Raw genomic sequence first — 21,998 nt, 5'->3', positions numbered from 1 at the left:
GATCATGATTTCTTTACCTTTCTTCTTCTCTATCAAATTTTAAATTAATTTAGAAATAATGTTGAGAAAGTTAGATTGTATCCTCATTTTATGTAATGCTGTAATAGTCAGCTGTCAGAAAATAGATGCAAGCACCTCAAACTGGCCTCGCTCATAAATGAAATACGGTATAAAACAAACACACGATGCTGCTTTAATTTGCACAACGATGACAAGTAAACATAAAATGAATGTTCAATTCATCTTTAATCAGCAAACAAATTGAGATCAGTTAATGACTGAACATGTGGATCGAATTTTCATGTATTGTGTTAAAAACATGGGCAAACATTAACGAGCACACATCATGTTTGATTGTCTTGATGGATGGGCATCATATTAGGACACCATTGTTTGAAAATCAATACTCTCACACTCCAGTGAAACAGCAATAAGCAGAATTGTTATTAAAAATATACATATATTTGTTTGAAAATTCAAAAAAAAAATTTGGGGGGAAAAATGTTTCACATTTTACAATACAAATAAGAACTAAATTATCACAATAGCAAACTATATACTTGAATGTTGAGGACTTGAAACATAAAATGAGGTGAAACACACAGGGCACATAAGAGAGCTACACTGTTCTCAGATACGTTATCATTAAATAAGCAGGACAACAAGGACTGTAGGGAAGCGGGTTCTGGGTTTGTGCTTCCAAGTAAAGATGGCCTCCACTGCAGCATTTCCAAGGTCATGAGTGCTATCACACCACAAGAGAACATAATCCACAACACTATACTGTACATCTCATTAGTAGACAAAGCTGTTTGATGACTCTTTCTGAATGTCTGCAACAATGGAGTTGCAAGCCAGCAGGTACTGGATTTTCTGGTGTATAAGGAGCACCCCAAAGCCTACATTAATAATGTAGGCTTTGGGTCATCTTTTGAAGATAATGTAGTACGTTATCTTCAAAAGATGAACCTGTGCCTTAAATGCAGGTAATTTTGAGCCACAATAGGTCTCGCAACGACTGTCAGCAGCCACCGACTCCATTCACTTGAGAACAATTAGTGCGTAACCCCAGCCTCTACTGCAGCGCCTTATAATGTTGGTGTGTCTTATATTTGGAAAACTTGTATGTATTTATATATTATATTTGGAAAACTTCTTTCATTCATTGAAAGTGCGTCGTATAGTCCGGCGCGCCTTATGTATGGAAAAAGTTTGAAAATACACCATTCATTGGGGGTGCGCCTTATACTTCGGTGCACCTTATACACCGGAAAACACAGTAATTGTATGGTATGATGCACATGTTGAAAATAAGAAGCCTAACAAGGAGCTTGGAGATAGCTACAGACACTAAAGAGAGGAATCAAAGATTTTGTAACTCTTCAGTTAACTGGAAGATGCGGTTTTTCCTTTTTTGTAGCACAACACTGCAGGCTAATAGCTGAAAGATAAGACCAATAAAATGTTGAAGGGAACGTAGCAGAGGAGACGAAAACACATCACAGAGGACTGCAAACCAAAATCTTTGGCTGCACTTGAATAACGACTGTAACTTTTCAGTTGAACTTGGTTTCCTCTGCCGCCGACTCCAACCAAGTCCTCTCTGCCTCCGTCACTCGGGTTTATTGCCATCGCATTTGGACCACGTTCCCATCAAGCCTTGCAGATCCGGGTCTCCGTGACAAACTTGTTTTCAAAGTGATGGAAGGTGAGACACTCCTCGGCTGAGCGTTTCTGGATGCCTCCACCTGGCAGAAACAAAGAAATTAATCCCTTCTTTTTATGTCACCTTCAGAGTGACGTGTAGTTAGACATGCTGCAAATCTTCCTTCCTCTATGTTACCGACACATTTGTGAAAAGCGTACAAAAATTATGCCAAACTGCGCCTTATCGTTAGATTTGCCTTATTTATGAATCCATCTTCAGATTTTTGAACATAGCATTTTAAACTGTCTTGTGACAGCTGCAGTGGTTGTGAAAGGGGCAGACCTGGCAGGTTGTCACGGCGCTCCATTCTATAGGTTTCTTTGCCAGCGCACAGTCTGCGGATGTAGAAGCCAAGGGGCTTGATGTCATCAATGCGCTCGGTCACCACAAGGTCCTCTTGCACCAGGTAGCTGCTGTATGAGCCAGACTGAGACACAATCACAGGAAATTGGATTAACTTCGCACGCATACCACACAATCTGAATATATAGAGCACACCACTTTTTAAAATTAACACTAAAAATTAGTTAACAATTATATAAAATACACACACGCATTCAGGAATGAATAAATCCAGTGAAGTAAAACAAATAACAAAAACACATTCAAGCCTAAACACGTATATACAGCAGCACACCATGTGCCTTTTTTTTAAATAGGCATGCAATCTAATTCTTAATCCCTGGATTATCCTTTTCTTTTTTTTACTGTGAGGCAGTCAGTACAATTTGTTGTCATTTGTTCGCAATGAGACTCACCATCAGCAGTGAGAATAGGTCCATGAGGTCTTGAGGAGGCAGCACCACCGACGTGTTCAGCGGAATCACAAAGCAAGTCTCCAGATTCAAATCCAAATATGCAGTAAGTTTCTGTTCACACACACACTCACATCAAAACAGAGTGTAAAATGCAACCACAACCCATGCATGAGTTGTACCACTGCTGACCCTGTTGAAGTCATGGAGGATGTAAGCGGATTCCCCAGGCCTGAAACGAGGAGGTGGGACGCTGATGACAGCCATGCTGTCTGTAATTTCGACCTCTTCCTCCACCCGTGGGAGATAATAAGGCTGTTTCTCTCCATCACCAATGGTTGACATGTCGCTGAACTGCATGGTACCGTGATACAGCCTCTGGAACGACACAGCGAAGCACAAAATTCAGCTTTACGGTGCACAGAAGATATCAGAATCAGAATCATCTTTATTGCCAAGTATGTAGAACACACAATGAATTTGTCTCCGGTAGAACACGCCTTAATTACAAGATGCTGATTAAGATCTTGACAAAGTATCTGATAGAGGGGCTGTGTAGGCTTGTACAGTCTTTTGTCCAGTTAACTGCTCCTCTATAACCTTCAAAATGAGTGTTGTTAACGTCAGTAGCAGCAGTGGGTGATTACGCTGAACAAAATTAGTCTTGCCACCTGAATGTATTGAAACTGATGTCTGATGTGTATCATTTTTAGTGAGTGAGGGGGAAACTAATGAAGGGCAAAAAAAGGGCAGACTCCAGCATGATTTTTTCCCCACTGGCAGGAACATTATTAGGCAACAGCCTTGTGTTCTTTAGTATATTAAGTACAATTAAGCAATACTTCAGCCATAATGTTTACATTGCCGTTTTTAATATAATAACTACAGAGAAGAAACATTTTATACAAGTCTTTAGTCATACAGAACAATGCTAAAAATGAAATAATCATTTAGCGGAATGCGTCATGAAAATACATGATTATAATATGATAAATGGTCATTTGTATAGATCGGCCCTTTTGCAAAAACAATTTTAATCTCGAAAATATATAACTTTATTCGACTAAAATTGTACCTTTAATATATTTATTTCACTGCAGCCTTCATAGTGTGCTCTTTCCTAATTTGATACCAGATGGAGCCAAAGCACACACAGTAGCGTTAAAATGAGCGCATTTTCGTGTACGTCTGTTTACCAAACGTCAGAGTCTCGGCACATATCCAACATACGAAAAATATAACCGCACACCAAACGACACGAATGTGGCGCGTCCATACACTTTTTGTCATGTAGCACAATGCAATGTTTGCGTTGTCTGCTACAAACCACGTGAACTCCTCTTTCCACGATGCTTTTAATAATAAGAATAATACATGTAATTTCTAAGCGCCTTTCAAACAGTCACGGGATAATTTACGTTTTGCAGCGTCATAAATTTTGTTAGCTTCTTTTGAATCTTTCTTCTGAGGCTGAGGTTCTGTCCGTCTACTTTGGAAAATCACATTCTGTCTGTCTTTAGTTTTTCTTGGACTTCCTGTCATGAAGTCACATCCTGTCCGACTTTATAAAAGCTCTCCCAAGCAGCTCTTTCCCTTTCGTTCTCCCTGTGCCGTCTGCCCCTCTGGAGTGGGCTGTTACATTTTGTGCCGTCCCAAAGATTAAGGAATCTTTTTGTTTTTACTTTTGATTCCTGCTTCATTAACCATGACCCTAACAAGGCTACCATATCTTTCCAACAGCTGTCAGAAAATAGATGCAAGCACCTCAAACTGGCCTCGCTCATAAATGAAATACGGTATAAAACAAACACACGATGCTGCTTTAATTTGCACAACGATGACAAGTAAACATAAAATGAATGTTCAATTCATCTTTAATCAGCAAACAAATTGAGATCAGTTAATGACTGAACATGTGGATCGAATTTTCATGTATTGTGTTAAAAACATGGGCAAACATTAACGAGCACACATCATGTTTGATTGTCTTGATGGATGGGCATCATATTAGGACACCATTGTTTGAAAATCAATACTCACACTCCAGTGAAACAGCAATAAGCAGAATTGTTATTAAAAATATACATATATTTGTTTGAAAATTCAAAAAAAAAATTTGGGGGGAAAAATGTTTCACATTTTACAATACAAATAAGAACTAAATTATCACAATAGCAAACTATATACTTGAATGTTGAGGACTTGAAACATAAAATGAGGTGAAACACACAGGGCACATAAGAGAGCTACACTGTTCTCAGATACGTTATCATTAAATAAGCAGGACAACAAGGACTGTAGGGAAGCGGGTTCTGGGTTTGTGCTTCCAAGTAAAGATGGCCTCCACTGCAGCATTTCCAAGGTCATGAGTGCTATCACACCACAAGAGAACATAATCCACAACACTATACTGTACATCTCATTAGTAGACAAAGCTGTTTGATGACTCTTTCTGAATGTCTGCAACAATGGAGTTGCAAGCCAGCAGGTACTGGATTTTCTGGTGTATAAGGAGCACCCCAAAGCCTACATTAATAATGTAGGCTTTGGGTCATCTTTTGAAGATAATGTAGTACGTTATCTTCAAAAGATGAACCTGTGCCTTAAATGCAGGTAATTTTGAGCCACAATAGGTCTCGCAACGACTGTCAGCAGCCACCGACTCCATTCACTTGAGAACAATTAGTGCGTAACCCCAGCCTCTACTGCAGCGCCTTATAATGTTGGTGTGTCTTATATTTGGAAAACTTGTATGTATTTATATATTATATTTGGAAAACTTCTTTCATTCATTGAAAGTGCGTCGTATAGTCCGGCGCGCCTTATGTATGGAAAAAGTTTGAAAATACACCATTCATTGGGGGTGCGCCTTATACTTCGGTGCACCTTATACACCGGAAAACACAGTAATTGTATGTATGATGCACATGTTGAAAATAAGAAGCCTAACAAGGAGCTTGGAGATAGCTACAGACACTAAAGAGAGGAATCAAAGATTTTGTAACTCTTCAGTTAACTGGAAGATGCGGTTTTTCCTTTTTTGTAGCACAACACTGCAGGCTAATAGCTGAAAGATAAGACCAATAAAATGTTGAAGGGAACGTAGCAGAGGAGACGAAAACACATCACAGAGGACTGCAAACCAAAATCTTGGGCTGCACTTGAATAACGACTGTAACTTTTCAGTTGAACTTGGTTTCCTCTGCCGCCGACTCCAACCAAGTCCTCTCTGCCTCCGTCACTCGGGTTTATTGCCATCGCATTTGGACCACGTTCCCATCAAGCCTTGCAGATCCGGGTCTCCGTGACAAACTTGTTTTCAAAGTGATGGAAGGTGAGACACTCCTCGGCTGAGCGTTTCTGGATGCCTCCACCTGGCAGAAACAAAGAAATTAATCCCTTCTTTTTATGTCACCTTCAGAGTGACGTGTAGTTAGACATGCTGCAAATCTTCCTTCCTCTATGTTACCGACACATTTGTGAAAAGCGTACAAAAATTATGCCAAACTGCGCCTTATCGTTAGATTTGCCTTATTTATGAATCCATCTTCAGATTTTTAAACATAGCATTTTAAACTGTCTTGTGACAGCTGCAGTGGTTGTGAAAGGGGCAGACCTGGCAGGTTGTCACGGCGCTCCATTCTATAGGTTTCTTTGCCAGCGCACAGTCTGCGGATGTAGAAGCCAAGGGGCTTGATGTCATCAATGCGCTCGGTCACCACAAGGTCCTCTTGCACCAGGTAGCTGCTGTATGAGCCAGACTGAGACACAATCACAGGAAATTGGATTAACTTCGCACGCATACCACACAATCTGAATATATAGAGCACACCACTTTTTAAAATTAACACTAAAAATTAGTTAACAATTATATAAAATACACACACGCATTCAGGAATGAATAAATCCAGTGAAGTAAAACAAATAACAAAAACACATTCAAGCCTAAACACGTATATACAGCAGCACACCATGTGCCTTTTTTTTAAATAGGCATGCAATCTAATTCTTAATCCCTGGATTATCCTTTTCTTTTTTTTACTGTGAGGCAGTCAGTACAATTTGTTGTCATTTGTTCGCAATGAGACTCACCATCAGCAGTGAGAATAGGTCCATGAGGTCTTGAGGAGGCAGCACCACCGACGTGTTCAGCGGAATCACAAAGCAAGTCTCCAGATTCAAATCCAAATATGCAGTAAGTTTCTGTTCACACACACACACTCACATCAAAACAGAGTGTAAAATGCAACCACAACCCATGCATGAGTTGTACCACTGCTGACCCTGTTGAAGTCATGGAGGATGTAAGCGGATTCCCCAGGCCTGAAACGAGGAGGTGGGACGCTGATGACAGCCATGCTGTCTGTAATTTCGACCTCTTCCTCCACCCGTGGGAGATAATAAGGCTGTTTCTCTCCATCACCAATGGTTGACATGTCGCTGAACTGCATGGTACCGTGATACAGCCTCTGGAACGACACAGCGAAGCACAAAATTCAGCTTTACGGTGCACAGAAGATATCAGAATCAGAATCATCTTTATTGCCAAGTATGTAGAACACACAATGAATTTGTCTCCGGTAGAACACGCCTTAATTACAAGATGCTGATTAAGATCTTGACAAAGTATCTGATAGAGGGGCTGTGTAGGCTTGTACAGTCTTTTGTCCAGTTAACTGCTCCTCTATAACCTTCAAAATGAGTGTTGTTAACGTCAGTAGCAGCAGTGGGTGATTACGCTGAACAAAATTAGTCTTGCCACCTGAATGTATTGAAACTGATGTCTGATGTGTATCATTTTTAGTGAGTGAGGGGGAAACTAATGAAGGGCAAAAAAAGGGCAGACTCCAGCATGATTTTTTCCCCACTGGCAGGAACATTATTAGGCAACAGCCTTGTGTTCTTTAGTATATTAAGTACAATTAAGCAATACTTCAGCCATAATGTTTACATTGCCGTTTTTAATATAATAACTACAGAGAAGAAACATTTTATACAAGTCTTTAGTCATACAGAACAATGCTAAAAATGAAATAATCATTTAGCGGAATGCGTCATGAAAATACATGATTATAATATGATAAATGGTCATTTGTATAGATCGGCCCTTTTGCAAAAACAATTTTAATCTCGAAAATATATAACTTTATTCGACTAAAATTGTACCTTTAATATATTTATTTCACTGCAGCCTTCATAGTGTGCTCTTTCCTAATTTGATACCAGATGGAGCCAAAGCACACACAGTAGCGTTAAAATGAGCGCATTTTTGTGTACGTCTGTTTACCAAACGTCAGAGTCTCGGCACATATCCAACATACGAAAAATATAACCGCACACCAAACGACACGAATGTGGCGCAGCATTCTTGCTGTATTACACGCAAATGACCAGCGCACAGTAATAAGACACAGACAGATAGATAAATAGAACGATTGAGATACCTTCGGAGTGAAATAGCGATAGAGACATGCTCCCCCGACGATGAGTCCACTGAGGATGAAGGCGACACCCAGGAGCGTGACCAAACAACGACCTGTGGAGCCTGCGATGCCCACCGGAGCAGCGGCGAGCTCGGGATCCTTCACACACGGAACCGGGCGCGCATGTTATTCGTTGTGCAACGCCACATGCAACAACGCACGCATGGACGAAAACACTGCCCTCTCTTCTACAAGGACGAAATGCACTGGGTGCAAAAACGCGTTTGCAGCTGCAACGCTACTAACGTTAGCAAATGACGAGAAAGGCAACGGGTCCAGTGCATTAAGAGGTAGGTGCAGGCCTGCTAACAGTGTATTTACTACGCATGAACTATAACTCACCTTCACAATAGGCTCCTTGACGAGAGATTTCTGCGCCAAAGCCGGGTTGAAAGCGATCTTTACCATCGCGCCACAAGCCCGTTGGATTCCAAAAAGAACAAAGAAATTTGTGTCGAGCGCCTGTGCCGAATGGTTGAATTTGAGCGTTAATTCTCAGCAGCTCTGATAGTGACGCACTTTCAAGACTGAGGCAGGATTTATCGAGCACTTCCGGTGGCCGTGGGATTAAAAATGGCGTCGAAAGCGATCCCTTTTAATTTCGCAATACAAACATACATACAATCAGTGTGGTGCAAATTTCCAGAGTTTTCGTGGTATTGTTCGTCGAACCAGCAAAATGCTTCCATTTGCCTCGTTTGTTGTGTTTTATGTACCGTATTATTACAGTATTATGGGTTGAATTTTGGGATGTGGCCTCTGGCGCCATCACGTGGCTACGAGTGAAAACCTAAAAAAGGGAAAAAAAATAGGCAGACCTGCCCTCGCTGTGACTGCCCATTACATGCGCAAAAAAAGCACAATTGCTCCACAGCTGTCCAGCGATGACAGTCAAATGGCACCAACATTCCTCCAAAATCAAAAACAGAGCTGGCATATTCGTGCTGCTGAAAAGGTGCAACCGCTCAGCAGTCTTCTCCTTGATAAATATCGTGGCCAAAAAATGCTGAAAAACAATCCGTATCCTTTTCTCACGACGCACAACAACTCAAAGTCACAAAAACAAACAAAAAAAAAAAAAAAAAGCAAGGCTCGTGAGAGCACTTCTTGATGGCTGCCTACTCGGGTGCCATCTTGGACTTCTGTAATAATAATTAATATTATTACTATTAATAATAGTTCCACATAGAAGTTAGGACTCCCATGATTTGCCATTGCAGCGACTGAAACAAAAATAAATGATAAATAGTCAATTTTTTCGAAACTCATATTGTAGATAAACCAATTTTTAAAACCATTAAGTCGGACACAGCATCCTTACATGATGCTGTTGAACCTGCAACTACTACTATAATTCCAATATGTGTTTCCCTCATGCATTGAAACAAGAAAAAAAGACTTAATCGAGCACTGTAATGAATGTAAACAACCACTGTGAGAATAATACTACCTATTCATCACTATGAATACACCACTCTGTAAATTGACCCTGCAAAAGTGCTGTCTTCCACAAGCTGGCCACAACTTGTCAGTGTTCTTGCTGCCCAAAGAAACAGCTTTCACTGCACTGTATGGAACCACTGGCTGGAGTTATGGCACTAAATTTAGTCTGACACATCTCCTCAATTCCGCAGTCTGTGGTGGTCCAATGCTTTCACTCTCTAGGCTTAGTTGTGCTTCTACATATGAATAAATAAACACTTACTGCTGTACCGACTGCTCCAACTCCTTGCAAATTTGTGGCATATTTCCAGGTCTCATATACAGTATATAAAGCAACTACACGAATCTCTCCATCCCACAAATGCATGCATGCCACCAGGTTATAATATTTCCTCCATTCAACAGAAAGATTGGACCGGTAATCACCACTGAAAGGTACATAAACAGAGCAACTGATTTCTGTACCCAAGTCCCAATGCTCTTAGCCCCCAGCACGCTCTCCACTAATCCTAAATGGTCCCGAAGGCTTGTTTATGGGCTCGTCTTACGCTGTGTTTGATCTGAAAACTTGCCCACACATGGATGCATGGACACATGCACACATACTCAACCTCACCGTGAAACAAAGAGCCAACATTAACAATAATAGTATAAACAGCCTACACACATTAACTCATTCACCGCCATTCGGGAATAGGAAAAATGACCGTCGAGTGCCATTCCCAAATTTGTCCGGTTTTGGTTTTTCTTGCTAAGGGGCCGATAAAACGCTGGCCAGATCTCTGGCAATGTTTTTCCCTTTCACAAAGGGGCAGCATTTCCATTTTTTCCATGTTAGCGCTTTGTTCCAGCTTCAGCCGTTGTTAAAGCGCAATATAAACCAATATGTATGTATTACATGATTTCAAGCTCATATGACTCCAGCCCACATAATTTAGGAATTGACTCTTTTTTTTCCGATGAAAGAAGAGAGTCTAAGGTTTCTGACACTGTATTGAATGTTGATGTAGTCCTAAAACTCAATTTTCTGTGTGTTCTGGAATTTGAGTGACAATGACAAAAACCCTGGCACTGGAGTTACACATTTTTGCACATGTCTGGCAGTGAATGTGTTAAAATGATTTAACTAATTTTGAGGCAGACGCTCCCAACCTGACGAAATTCAAAAAGATAATCCTGCCCCCTATCCAGTGGTCTGAATTTGAGTGCTTTGTGCTATCAAAATGGCAAAATATAAATAAATAAAAATATCAAAAAATTAAATAAAAAAAAATAACTATGACACAGACTGGATGAATAATTAACATTTGACCATCTTATTCATGTGACATGTAAAAAAATCAGACAATGGAAAACATGAAATCCAGATTTTGTGTGTGTTTGTTTGTGTGTTTGGAGTGTTATAACTAACCTCCACCCTCCCAACTGAACCTCTTGCCACCCCTTTGCAGGCCCCCCGATAAAACTCCTGTACAAAGGTGGTGGTAAAGATGAGAACATCAAAGAAATCCACAAGGTGCCATAGCACAGACAATAGCATGATCATTGAAGGAGTTTTTTTACAAATTGATTAAACTCTTCATCCATGGAATTTATATCAGGTAATGTTTTTTATTTTGCTTTTCAGACCAAAATAAGATGCGTACACATTGCCTTGGACGTCATACAACTGTGTACCAAATACCAATATGTCACTGTGAAATGTCATTCTTGCCTGCTCTAAAAAAAATAAAAATAAAATTCAAATTTCTCCAATCTGAGACGAATAAAGGATGTCTCATCTCATACACATCTGGTTTGGCATTTGTATAGACTCACTTGCACGCACACACAGACAAACTTCATACTCACTTTGTCATCAACCTACAAACGTCTGACAGTGTGTAGCTTGCTGCATAAAGTGGGAAAAAAGATTATATTGACTATGACATCACTCACCAGGCAAACAAACACACACACACACACACACACACACACACACACACACACACACACACACACACACACACACACACACACACACACCATTGGTACTTAATTTGGACGAAAACACCGATTGCGCATAATTAAAATGTGTTTCCCTGACATATACCACTTGAATATTTTTTAGAAAAAGTGGCATCAGTTGACCACATTTTAATCATGTCCAACTGACACTTCAGTCATGTACTTTTATTTTTTTCCATGTGCACACATCCATCATCTATTTTATTGCTCGACATGTGAGTCTGCGTGTGTCAGATGAGCACACACAAGAACACACTAAAATATGAGCATGGGCCAAATTGTTTCGGTACCGCTTTGAGCTTAATAACATTGCTGACATTTCTTCATGTGGAACCACTATTAGCTCCATGTGTTTTTATGCAGGAGATGCTGTGGTTGCACGGAGCACAAGACTATTAATCCTTGTGCACATGTGGTGGCGAATAGTGATGCTTAAAAGACAAACCTTCCTGGATCATACTCACATGATCCATGCCCCACATCCACAGTCTTGGTCATCACATATGGCTCTCAGACAAGGGTGACAAATGAGGCTTTCCGTAAGTATCAGCTTCTAAAGCTACCTTCGCTCTTGCGTATCCCCGCTTGTCTTCTACTTTCCTTTTTATCTTCAGTGTTTGACACCCCTCCGGGAAACAAAATAATCCCCAACTGAAAGAGAACTGGGGGTGGTGGTCGGGAGGGCAGGATGTCGGCATGCAGATCAGGATTCGGTTGCAGCGACTTTCTGGATGTTTGTGTGAAGTCCTTCCTAAATTAGTCTGAAATGGATGAATTGCCAGTGGACGTGGTGCAGCACAAAAAGCTGAGATATGTCGAAAAACTATAGTTTAGACTTGAACTAATCAGTCTCGGAAACATATGTTGACCTGTCCAGTTTAAAATGATTAAGCAAGGGAAAAAAATCTAACTTCCTAAAATCAGCCATGTCAGAGTTGACTTAATTACTTGTTAAATATATATTTTTAAATTGCAATTGTGAGTCGGTATTTGGAAGTCATAAAGAAAAATCATTGGCAATAAAACGTACAAATCTATCTATCCATCCATCCATCCACCCAGTCTCCTCCTTGATGAATGTGGTGGCCAAAAATGCTAAAAACCAATCCATATCTGTTGCACACGGCGCACATCAACATAAAATGACAAAAGAAAACACAAAAACAACAAAAAAGCAAGGCTCAAGAGAGCACTTGCTGATGGCTGCCTGCTCGGGCGCCATCTTGGACTTCAATGCTGAGCCGCATTACAACAATGTGGTATTCTGTGTTTTGACTACTTTCCTGCCAGCAGTCCTGATCTGTCTCCCAATGACAATGTGTTGCACAATTCTAATACAAAAATGTACTGTACATGAAGCAAGATGAAAGAATTCCACCCAAATTTCAACCTTTTTTTCCCAAGTTAGCTACCAGGCTAGCTAATGCAGCTCCATAAATGTGAATTTCCAGCATTGTTTCATTAATTTGAACTTGTGCCTGAGGTAGGTGCTCCATTCAGCCAAAATTGGATGAGTCACAAATACTGTACCAGGGGCACGGGTACAGAAAACACAGGTTGAAGATAACAAGCAAAATAGACAGAATTAAATGGATGGGTACCTGCCATGAACCTATAATCTAAAGACGCCTTGTTGTATAATCAACACTCTGTGGTTGAATTGATATTACTTGAAATATTCCAATTAAAAGAAATAACTAAAATATGACACACCCACATGGCCCTAAAGAAAATATTTGTTCAAATGGAGTATCATAACGCATGGAGGCTACCGCTCATGTGACATCTAGAATGCCAGGTATTTCTCCCCGTGTCAAATTTCATCATGCTACAAAAGATGATAAATGTGATGAGATGAAAGAAAGTGATAGCCTGCTCATGCATGTGTGAGCACACATGTGCTTGATTGTCCGTCAGGACTTTCCTGCCTTTCAGAAGTCTAAGCCTCATTCAGGATGTAGTTTTGTTGCGCTAATTTGCGAGAAGTTTGATTACAGACTTTTTGTGGACCCCACAAAACATACACGCACACACGTGCGCACGCAAACACACACACACACACACACGCCCACACACACCACACACACACACACACACACACACACACACACACACACACACACACAAAATCTGGATTTCATTTTCTACATTGTCCGACTTTTTTTGCACAGCACATGAATAAGTTCATAAAAACATTTAATCATTAAAGCATCATAAAAATCACAACGAGACACTGTAGAAATGATTGATATTAAATGTACATTAAGAATGCACTCAGATCTCTGAAATTGTGTCCACAATCTCGTCACATATAGATGAAAGTAATTCAGACTTTCTTTAGCCCTGTAGAAAAACTGTAAATTATGCGTTGAAGAAAAGGGAACATGATTGAACAAAATCAGGATGTCTCAATCAAACGTTCAGCTGATGCCGTTTGCCAAATCACAGTGAAACAAAATGTCTCTTACACTTTGCCTACCATACGCACAGACACACACGCTCGCACACACACACACACGCACACACACGCACACACGCGCACACACACGCACACACATACACACATACACACACACACAAATGCACACGCACACATACGCATGCCGCTTGCCTGCCAATATGTGGTTAGTGTCCATGATGCCTAAATGCCATGTGGTTTGTGCTCTATCAGGATTTTAAAATGATTTATTAGTGGTTCCCGCCTTAATTTAAAGATAATAAGCTTCTGTCAGTGTTCATAAAGATATCCACTCTGTTTCAAGTCATTGCCCATACTCATGGATTACTGTAATTGCGAAAAAATACCTTAAGATGTGGCTTGTGTTCTGTATATTGGAGTAAAAACATGTATATTGTAAGCTTGTAAGTTTCTATACTGTAGTAAGCCTTTCTTTTCTGTCAAAGTAACTCTTAAGCCTCTCTATTAATCATAAAAGTAAACATTTCACTATTATGGGCTCTTGAAGTCCATGAAAAGTATCCCAGGCCTTCCTCACTTTTTCAATTAAGTGAACAAAGCCCAATGCATGTGAGTGTGTGTGCGTCCATGCACGTCTGCGTAATGATGCGAATGAGAAGAACGACACATGAGCACTCCGGCAGTTAAGTGCATGTATGTGACATCATTTTGTCCCCTTATGGTTCCAATCAGGACACCACTAACACTCATAGCCGCTGATAGATTAATGACAAAGAGAGAGAAAAAGAGAGATAGAGTGAGAGAGATACAGAGAAAGAGAGACAGAGAGAGAATGTGTGTGTGCGTGTGTGTGTCTTTGTGTGTGTGTGTGTGTGTGTGTGTGTGTGTGTGTGTGTGTGTGTGTGTGTGTGTGTGTGTGTGTGTGTGTGTGCGTGTGTGCGTGTGTGTGTGTGTGTTTATGAGCTTTAAATTTACTCAACAAAAATAAGTCTCCACCCTTATCATTAAAAAAAAAATGGGGGCAACATAGCAGCAAAGTGCTGCCCTCTATGTTGTATAATAAATGGCTGGATGTTTCTGGTACCTTCTGGAATTCTATTTTTCATTTTAACAGGATGCCCTAGGTTTCAGCATGAATATATATTATACACGTTTTACAAGTAGATTGTATCAATTTCAAAAATAGTGTTTGGCCTGCAGCACATCAAGCGACACAGTTGAACACGACTGAACTTTTTTGTTGTGTTTCATGAAATCACAAAATCAACACACGTGATGGATTGTCAAGAAAAATATGAACATATGACAGAAAGCAATTTAGCATCACACATCAAACAATGATCTGCAATGGAAATACTGCGGCCAATTTCAGGTTTTGAAACTCCCCAGGCAATTTTATATTATTACTATATTACAGTAGGAAGTGTTATGGGGCGACTGGCAAGCAACGGTGGATAACCACAAATAAGTGAAGTGAATATTTTGAGAGGCTGTTGGCAGTGATCAAATACCCCTTATTCACTGAATGCACATGTGCATTTTGATGTCAGAGACCCCACATGCTTTGCTTTCAGGCTCGTTTGAGATTTTACACTTCGGTATTAATGAGAAAAAGTAATTAGCGAACCCTACACGCCGCACAGAGGTTCAGTTGGGTTAGTCAGTGGACAATGCAGGTTTCTTCAACTGCAGCTTTTATTTTTCTGGTTGGAGTTTGTGGGAATATGTGCACAGTCATGCTTTATTTGAATTCCCAATTAACATAGTTATACCCATTTATAGGGCACCCCTCAAAATCCAATCTTTTAAAAAGATAATAATCGCAATATTCATAATGATGGAGTACCGATGCAAATTTTACTGATTGAAAGAGGAAGGGGTAACAAAATCACATTTAATTTCAGTTACCAGATAGGGTTTCTTGAAAGTGGATACTCCTGGCTCCAAAAGAAAAAACGTTGCTCTACGGTTGGTATTTCCCGAGTCCAATTGTATGCTTAGTGCACAACATCCAAATTGTAACCCATGACCAGAATCTCCTCCACATTTTGACAGTTGAACCTCTCCCAAGAGGTCACTCCTCCATATACAAGATTCAGTCCGGCTCCGAATCAACTCCGAGCATCCCTGTATCAAACAAATCATAGCCTATAATACCATTTCACAGAGACGCAGCTATGAAAGTTTTGATTAGGACCTGCTGGAAGTATTCAAAGGGCAGCCCCTGCCCCTCCCAGCCCTTCAGCTCAGACAGTGGCCCCTTCTAAGCAGCTCATCTCGCCTCGGGTCTGCTTTGCTCACAACCATGATTGACATGTGAATTACAGTGTGTGGTGATGATGATAATAAGTGTGCTAACCGGGGCCAGGCCTGTGTCTTTCTGCCAAAAGCCAATCCAAGCAGCCACGGCCTGAAAGACAACCGCTGTGACCATTTGAAGAGTCAAATAAAAATGACATGCTAACTTTTAAAGAACTGCTGATTTTTCACATGTTGTTTGGAAAGAGCTTGCGGCTCAGCTGGCTTTCTATTCTGTGAAATTTTCACTTCTCCACCCAGCCACATCCAGATATATGAAACCCGTCATTTATCGGACCAATCTAAAAATGTGACGCTACAATAAAAAAAATATATATATATATATATATATATATAAAAACATAAAAAGGGTTCAGAATGATTGCCCGCAGTCGAAGGAAAACATACCAAGATGTCTGTGACATTATGTTCGACAACAACTTCCTACCACACATGCATACGCACGCAAAACATAGTCGATTTCCTCCTAAATGAGCAATCACGCATGCATGCAAAGTAGCGCTTGGAAATCCCGCTTAGGTCTGCTAACAACTTGCAAGTGCGTTTACATTACGGTGCCAAAATTGTTTGGAAATGGTTTCATCCAAATGGCGCAATCGATCATACAGGTTTTACGTTATGGCATTAGGAAATTATACTCTAACACCCTGCGGTTTGCTAATCCACCCGCTCACATTAATCTGGAGGCAACTATCAGCATCCACGTTCCCAGGAATCCATTCCTTACCATCCAAATCCTTGTGCCCTTTTCCATTAGAATCTGGGATGGCAGACCCGACCGTTTTCGTTTTCGCTAGCAACAGCCCCGAAAGGAAAGCCTCACCACTGAGATCCAGTGTCTGACTTTCATTAACAATTACGTCTGTTTTTCTTTCTTTGAACCACAATCGTTTACATCACGGTCTCTGCCAGTCGGGCGACGGGGGGGAGAAAAAGCCATTTTCTTCAAAAACAATTAGCAATCAAACCGAAAAAGAAGAACGTGCAGCCGGGGAGAGGATGAGAAAGTGTTGCGGCTGGACGCTGATCTATATGCGTCAAAATAGAGGAGGGTGAGCAAGGCATGGTGACAAGCTTTGAAGAAAGAGACAAAAGAGGGTTAGGATAATTCACAACACACTGTGTTGAGGCAGAGAGGTTCTTCTCCTCTATTCCTCTTACCCTCGTGGCTCTTTATTCCTGAGGCCAAGGTGAGATAGACACGACCAGTAAAGGCTGAATGCCCTGGCATATGAGCCATTTAATCTCCCCAAACTGTGAGAAAGGGGAAAGCTCGTACAAGCTGGTTGCGCACAGGACTGAAGTCGGAGCACAGAGGTGGTACTTTAAAAGTATAGACAACACATGTGAAGTCTTAAGGGAGGATGACTCCAGCGATTCTGGGTAATTCTCCAAAAAATAAACTAAACCATAAATCTGAAGTCTTCAAAGAGTTAAAAATGTAGAAACAGTGTAGTCATATCAAAGGATTATGGCAGGCATTTAATGTTTCCATGTGGTTGAACGACAGAAAAGAAGAGGTTGCTTAATTGAAATAACAGAAACCTTGTGATTTTTTAAAATTGGTCTTTAGGATATTGAACGACACACTATGCTGTGGTTTTCTTACATTTGACAAGAAATCATATCTCGTGCCAATATGAAAGACCCAGCCAGAGTAAGATGATGAGGAAGGGGGCAAGAGGTGAACGGGTATTTTAGAAAATAAACACAATTTCATTCAAGCTTCACTCTCCTGAATTAAATGCATTTGCGGCCACGTACATCCCAATATTCGTGCAAGCATATATATATATATATCTTTATATACACACACAAAGCTCTCAAGGACACTTTACAGTCACAGCCAAGCATAGATACAATAATAAAGAAAATACATTTATAAATACAATACATATTATTCTTTTTTTTCTTCATCAAAATGGCGCCTCGAGAGTGGCTGCCTTTACAGCAGATGCTGTATTTTTGCTTTTCTACTTCTTCCTTTCCTTTTCTATTATTGTCATCATTTTTTTTTTTGCTGTGAAATGTACATTTCTTCACTGCGAGACTAATAAAGGCTAATCCAATCCAAATCCAACTGGATGACCACTCTGGTCAATCCCAAAAGTATATATCTATACAGTATTCATTCCCAAAGACAACAGTGAATCAAGATAAAAGGGGACCGATTATGAATCCATCTTCATATAAAATTTGTAAACATCAAGTCATTTGTCAGTCAGGTGTTTAGGTCCAACATTTATGACATCCGAATCCACAGACAAATGTGTTCACAGAAAGCATCCAAAATATTCTTAAAAAGTCTTCAAGGGGAATATTCATTTCATGTTGGTGTCTTTATCATGAAGCAGTTTACAGCAGCGGTCATGTTTTGGTGGTGTAATTTATTTTTTTTCATTCAAAGGAGAGATCCTCAGGCCTGAGAATTTGATAATATTTTACAGAAAATCAAGGGTCAACCAACCCCTCAGTGCACCAAATGACCACGCTTCCACTGACTCTTTGTCAAGCCACTGCATCGTGTCAAGAAATTGTGCAGACGGCTTTCCAGCGAGCAAGGGACAAGAAGGGGTTGATGAGTTACAGATGGGACATTACACACATGCATGCAACTGATGAAATGTTATGGTCAGAAGAATTTGTCACCCTAATCAGTCATGTAGGAAGATTTTACTGCATGTGCTATCCTCTTGATTTCATCATTCTTCCACATCTACTCTGGAGGTTTTGGCACACTCTCCTGTACTCTCTGAGTGCCAGAATGAATAACAAACACTGAATTTGTTGGCTGACGGAACAACTGTTGAAAACAATGAGAGCAACATATAAAGTGCGCACCAAATGAGCTCGAAATGATTGACTGATTGATTGCGATATTGGAACAAATGAACTTGAAAGATAGATGAAAGAAAAGAAAGGGCAATAAATGTCACCCTTGAACACATTTCTTGTGTTGAAAAAGGAGTAGGAGAAATTAAGTTAGAAATGTTGTGCCCGGTGCAGACCTGTTTTTGCTGCAATGCTCTAAGTGCGCACAGCATTTTAATACTCAAACCACTCCGCATATTTCACAGCTGACGGTTGCTGGAAGTTTGACATTTGGCAGCGAGCTGGCATCCGCTCCTGTAGCCCATGCCCAGAATAACCCACCCACTCTCCAACACACAAACACATACTAGCTGCTCAGCATCAGGACCTAAGTTAAAACAAACCATCAGGAGGTCCCGTCACATCCACTCAGCACTTAGCAACAGACAGACAGACCTGTTTATACGCTCGCATTCACGTATTATTTCGGTGCGCATGTGCTCGCTAAAAGTGCAGAAAGACGCCTGTTGTGGGTGCCAGGTTGCTTGTGATTACTGCCTGGCACCGCAGCTCCCACACATAAGCAGACCCGCAAGCGGTGCTGTCCAGCCTCACTCAGTGAATCAAATAGATTCATGAACCGCTTGCCATGTTAATGAAACAACACTCATTTATTGCTTTGCTGATGAAGGTGAAATAATGTGATTTAAACAAATACAGTACTGACACCCTTCTTTCATCTAGGAGTCTTGCAATGTTAGTATAAATTATCATTCCGGGTGGGGGGGGGGGGCTTCATTGAGTGATTTGTAATAATTTTGTGTTACATTGCCCTTTTTACACATCTCAGATGTTAAATCTCAATCTTATTTAATGACAGACTTTTTCGAAAAGGACCATTGAGCCTGCTCAAAATGGGATCAAAAAGGAAACTCACTTTTAAAGTCAAAGTCAGCTTTATTGTCAAAGTTGTTGTTCCTGTTCAAAATGGTTAAAATAATAAGGGAATGAAATATGAAAGAAAATGAAAGAATCTGCATGAAGGCAATTTGTGATTGACATGGTCCTTGAAGAACTGTGCAAATGAATGTATTATTATAATTAATATCCATCCATCCAATTTCCAGACCGTTCCATCCTCATTAATGCTGGGGGGCAGCTGAAGCCTATCCTAGCCGTCTTCGGGCACCAGGGGGGACACACCCTGAATTGGTTGCCAGCTAATTGCAGGGCACACAGAGACAAACAACCATTCGAATAATACAGATATTGTTGTTGTTATTATTATTAATATAATTAGATAAATGCCCTCTTAATCCTAATTTGAAACATTTTTTTTATTCTGTTTGGCAATAGTGCCCGTTCCTTGCACTCACTTCTAATCACTCAAGTCATGCGGAGAACGTCCCATCATTAATGACTTTTGACTCATTAATGAGTTTTAACTGTTACACATATTGAAGTGATATCAATTCCCAAGCACACTGGCCAAAATATTGCAAATCACATGTACAGCAAATCATTAAAACGTAATGAAACACAATTTACAAAGTACTGCATTGACATAATTGATTTGTTCATGGAATAAAACACACTGCAATAAATGCATGTGTATTCCTTTCATCACTTTGCTGCTGTGAAATGTAAATTTCTCCACTGTGAGACTAATAAAGGCATATCCAATATCCAATATCCAGTAACGTCTTCATTACTATCAGGCGACATGTCTGGAAAGGCCAGAAGCATTCAAACCATGTTGATTTATACACGTTAGAATATACAGTTTATCTATGCAAAATTGCTCAAGTAAGACTATTTCCGTATTAGTGGCCGATCGGAGGTCTGTGTTAAATTGGATTTGAGCCTCATGCTATTCGACACTGTGTATTGCATTTATTAAGAGCTAAAAATGTCTAAAGAATGACATACATACATACATACATACATACATACATACATACATACATACATACATACATACATACATACATACATACCAGTGACGTGCAGTCAGTGGAGGCAGGTGAGGCAGTGCCTCACCTGTCATCATGGAAAGCTGTCATGGAAATATCAAATGAAAAAATAAATTAAACAGTTAGATGTATTTAGTGGTAGGGCGGCCCGGTAGTCGAGTGGTTAGCACACCGGCTTCACAGTGCAGAGGTCGCCGGTTCGCGTCCCGGTCCGGCCTCCCTGTGTGGAGTTTGCATGTTCTCCCCGGACCCGCGTGGGTTTTCTCCGGGTCCTCCGGTTTCCTCCCACACTCCAAAAACATGCATGGCAGGCAGATTGACCACTCCAAATTGTCCCTAGGTGTGAGTGTGAGAGTGACTGTTGTACGTCTTTGTGTGCCCTGCGATTGGCTGGCAACCAATTCAGGGTGTCCCCCGCCTCATGCCCGAAGACAGCTGAGATAGGCTCCAGCAACCCCCGCGACCCTAATGAGGAATAAGCGGTACGGAAAATGAGATGAGATGTATTTAGTGATTTGTACTTTAAAGTTCTTGTCCATTTAACTCCGTTTTAGGATTTTTTTCAAAATCGCTGAATTTACCGTTCAAATACTAAGTAGAGACGAGCGGTGACGTCAGTGCCTCACCAGCCATGAACCTCACTGCACGTCACTGATACATACATACATACATACATACGTACATACATCCATCCATCCATCCATACATACATACATACATACATACATACATACATAACTACTGTACATACATACAGACACACACTCACTCACACACACACACACACACACACACACACACACACACACACACACACACACACACACACACACACACACACACACACTCACGCACGCACACCCAAACACTCGTTCATGATGGGCCTCCGTAGAGTTATTTCATAGAGCGCGCGAGGGACAAACTGGAAGTGAATAAACATAAATCGACGCTGCGGTCCGAAACAGGGTTATGATGACTGAGAACATGTGATTTCTGTTGGTCATAGTTCTCCATTTCCCGGCTGTTGTTGGAGATTTCCATCACTAACCAAACCAACCATGCTGTAAACACAGCGCTCAT

The 21,998-nt window shown here is 40.6% G+C and overlaps 2 protein-coding genes and 1 long non-coding RNA gene across 3 annotated transcripts; 1 reads left to right on the top strand and 2 right to left on the bottom strand.

Moving 5' to 3' along the window:
- Nucleotides 1-227: 227 nt before the first annotated feature.
- LOC148901672 (integral membrane protein 2B-like) lies at nt 228-2,859 on the bottom strand. Its single transcript, XM_088989578.1, has 4 exons — nt 2,656-2,859; nt 2,467-2,577; nt 1,991-2,135; nt 228-1,748 (listed from the first exon to the last, which is right to left on the bottom strand). Exons 1-4 carry the CDS (start codon nt 2,821-2,823, stop codon nt 1,654-1,656), a joined length of 519 nt encoding a protein of 172 aa, XP_088845704.1. The 5' UTR covers nt 2,824-2,859; the 3' UTR covers nt 228-1,653.
- Nucleotides 2,860-4,319: 1,460 nt separating this feature from the next.
- On the bottom strand, nt 4,320-8,492 carry LOC148901671 (integral membrane protein 2A-like). The gene is made up of 6 exons (XM_088989577.1): nt 8,289-8,492; nt 7,908-8,045; nt 6,747-6,932; nt 6,556-6,666; nt 6,080-6,224; nt 4,320-5,837 (listed from the first exon to the last, which is right to left on the bottom strand). Exons 1-6 carry the CDS (start codon nt 8,352-8,354, stop codon nt 5,743-5,745), a joined length of 741 nt encoding a protein of 246 aa, XP_088845703.1. The 5' UTR covers nt 8,355-8,492; the 3' UTR covers nt 4,320-5,742.
- Nucleotides 8,055-20,620, top strand: LOC148901670 (uncharacterized). The gene is made up of 4 exons (XR_016114155.1): nt 8,055-8,236; nt 10,841-10,990; nt 11,760-11,935; nt 18,582-20,620. It is a non-coding gene; the product is annotated as an uncharacterized LOC148901670 (long non-coding RNA).
- Nucleotides 20,621-21,998: the final 1,378 nt, after the last annotated feature.

Source organism: Hippocampus bargibanti, linkage group LG02 (assembly GCF_051943395.1).
Source record: "Hippocampus bargibanti isolate YZ-2025 linkage group LG02, ASM5194339v1, whole genome shotgun sequence".
NCBI classification, from domain to species: Eukaryota; Metazoa; Chordata; class Actinopteri; order Syngnathiformes; family Syngnathidae; genus Hippocampus; species Hippocampus bargibanti.
Note: the sequence above shows the minus strand (reverse complement) of the source record. Positions and strands in the feature narration are given on the sequence as shown.

Coding starts and splice junctions, on each gene's coding strand:
- LOC148901672 (XM_088989578.1), bottom strand. CDS start 2,823: ATGCAGTTCAGCGACATGTCAACCATTGGTGATGGAGAGAAACAGCCT. Junction 2,578..2,655: donor TCCTCCATGACTTCAACAGG/GTCAGCAGTGGT, acceptor GTGTGTGAACAG/AAACTTACTGCATATTTGGA. Junction 2,136..2,466: donor ACCTATTCTCACTGCTGATG/GTGAGTCTCATT, acceptor ATTGTGTCTCAG/TCTGGCTCATACAGCAGCTA.
- LOC148901671 (XM_088989577.1), bottom strand. CDS start 8,354: ATGGTAAAGATCGCTTTCAACCCGGCTTTGGCGCAGAAATCTCTCGTC. Junction 8,046..8,288: donor TCAAGGAGCCTATTGTGAAG/GTGAGTTATAGT, acceptor CCGTGTGTGAAG/GATCCCGAGCTCGCCGCTGC. Junction 5,838..6,079: donor GCGCCGTGACAACCTGCCAG/GTCTGCCCCTTT, acceptor TGTTTCTGCCAG/GTGGAGGCATCCAGAAACGC.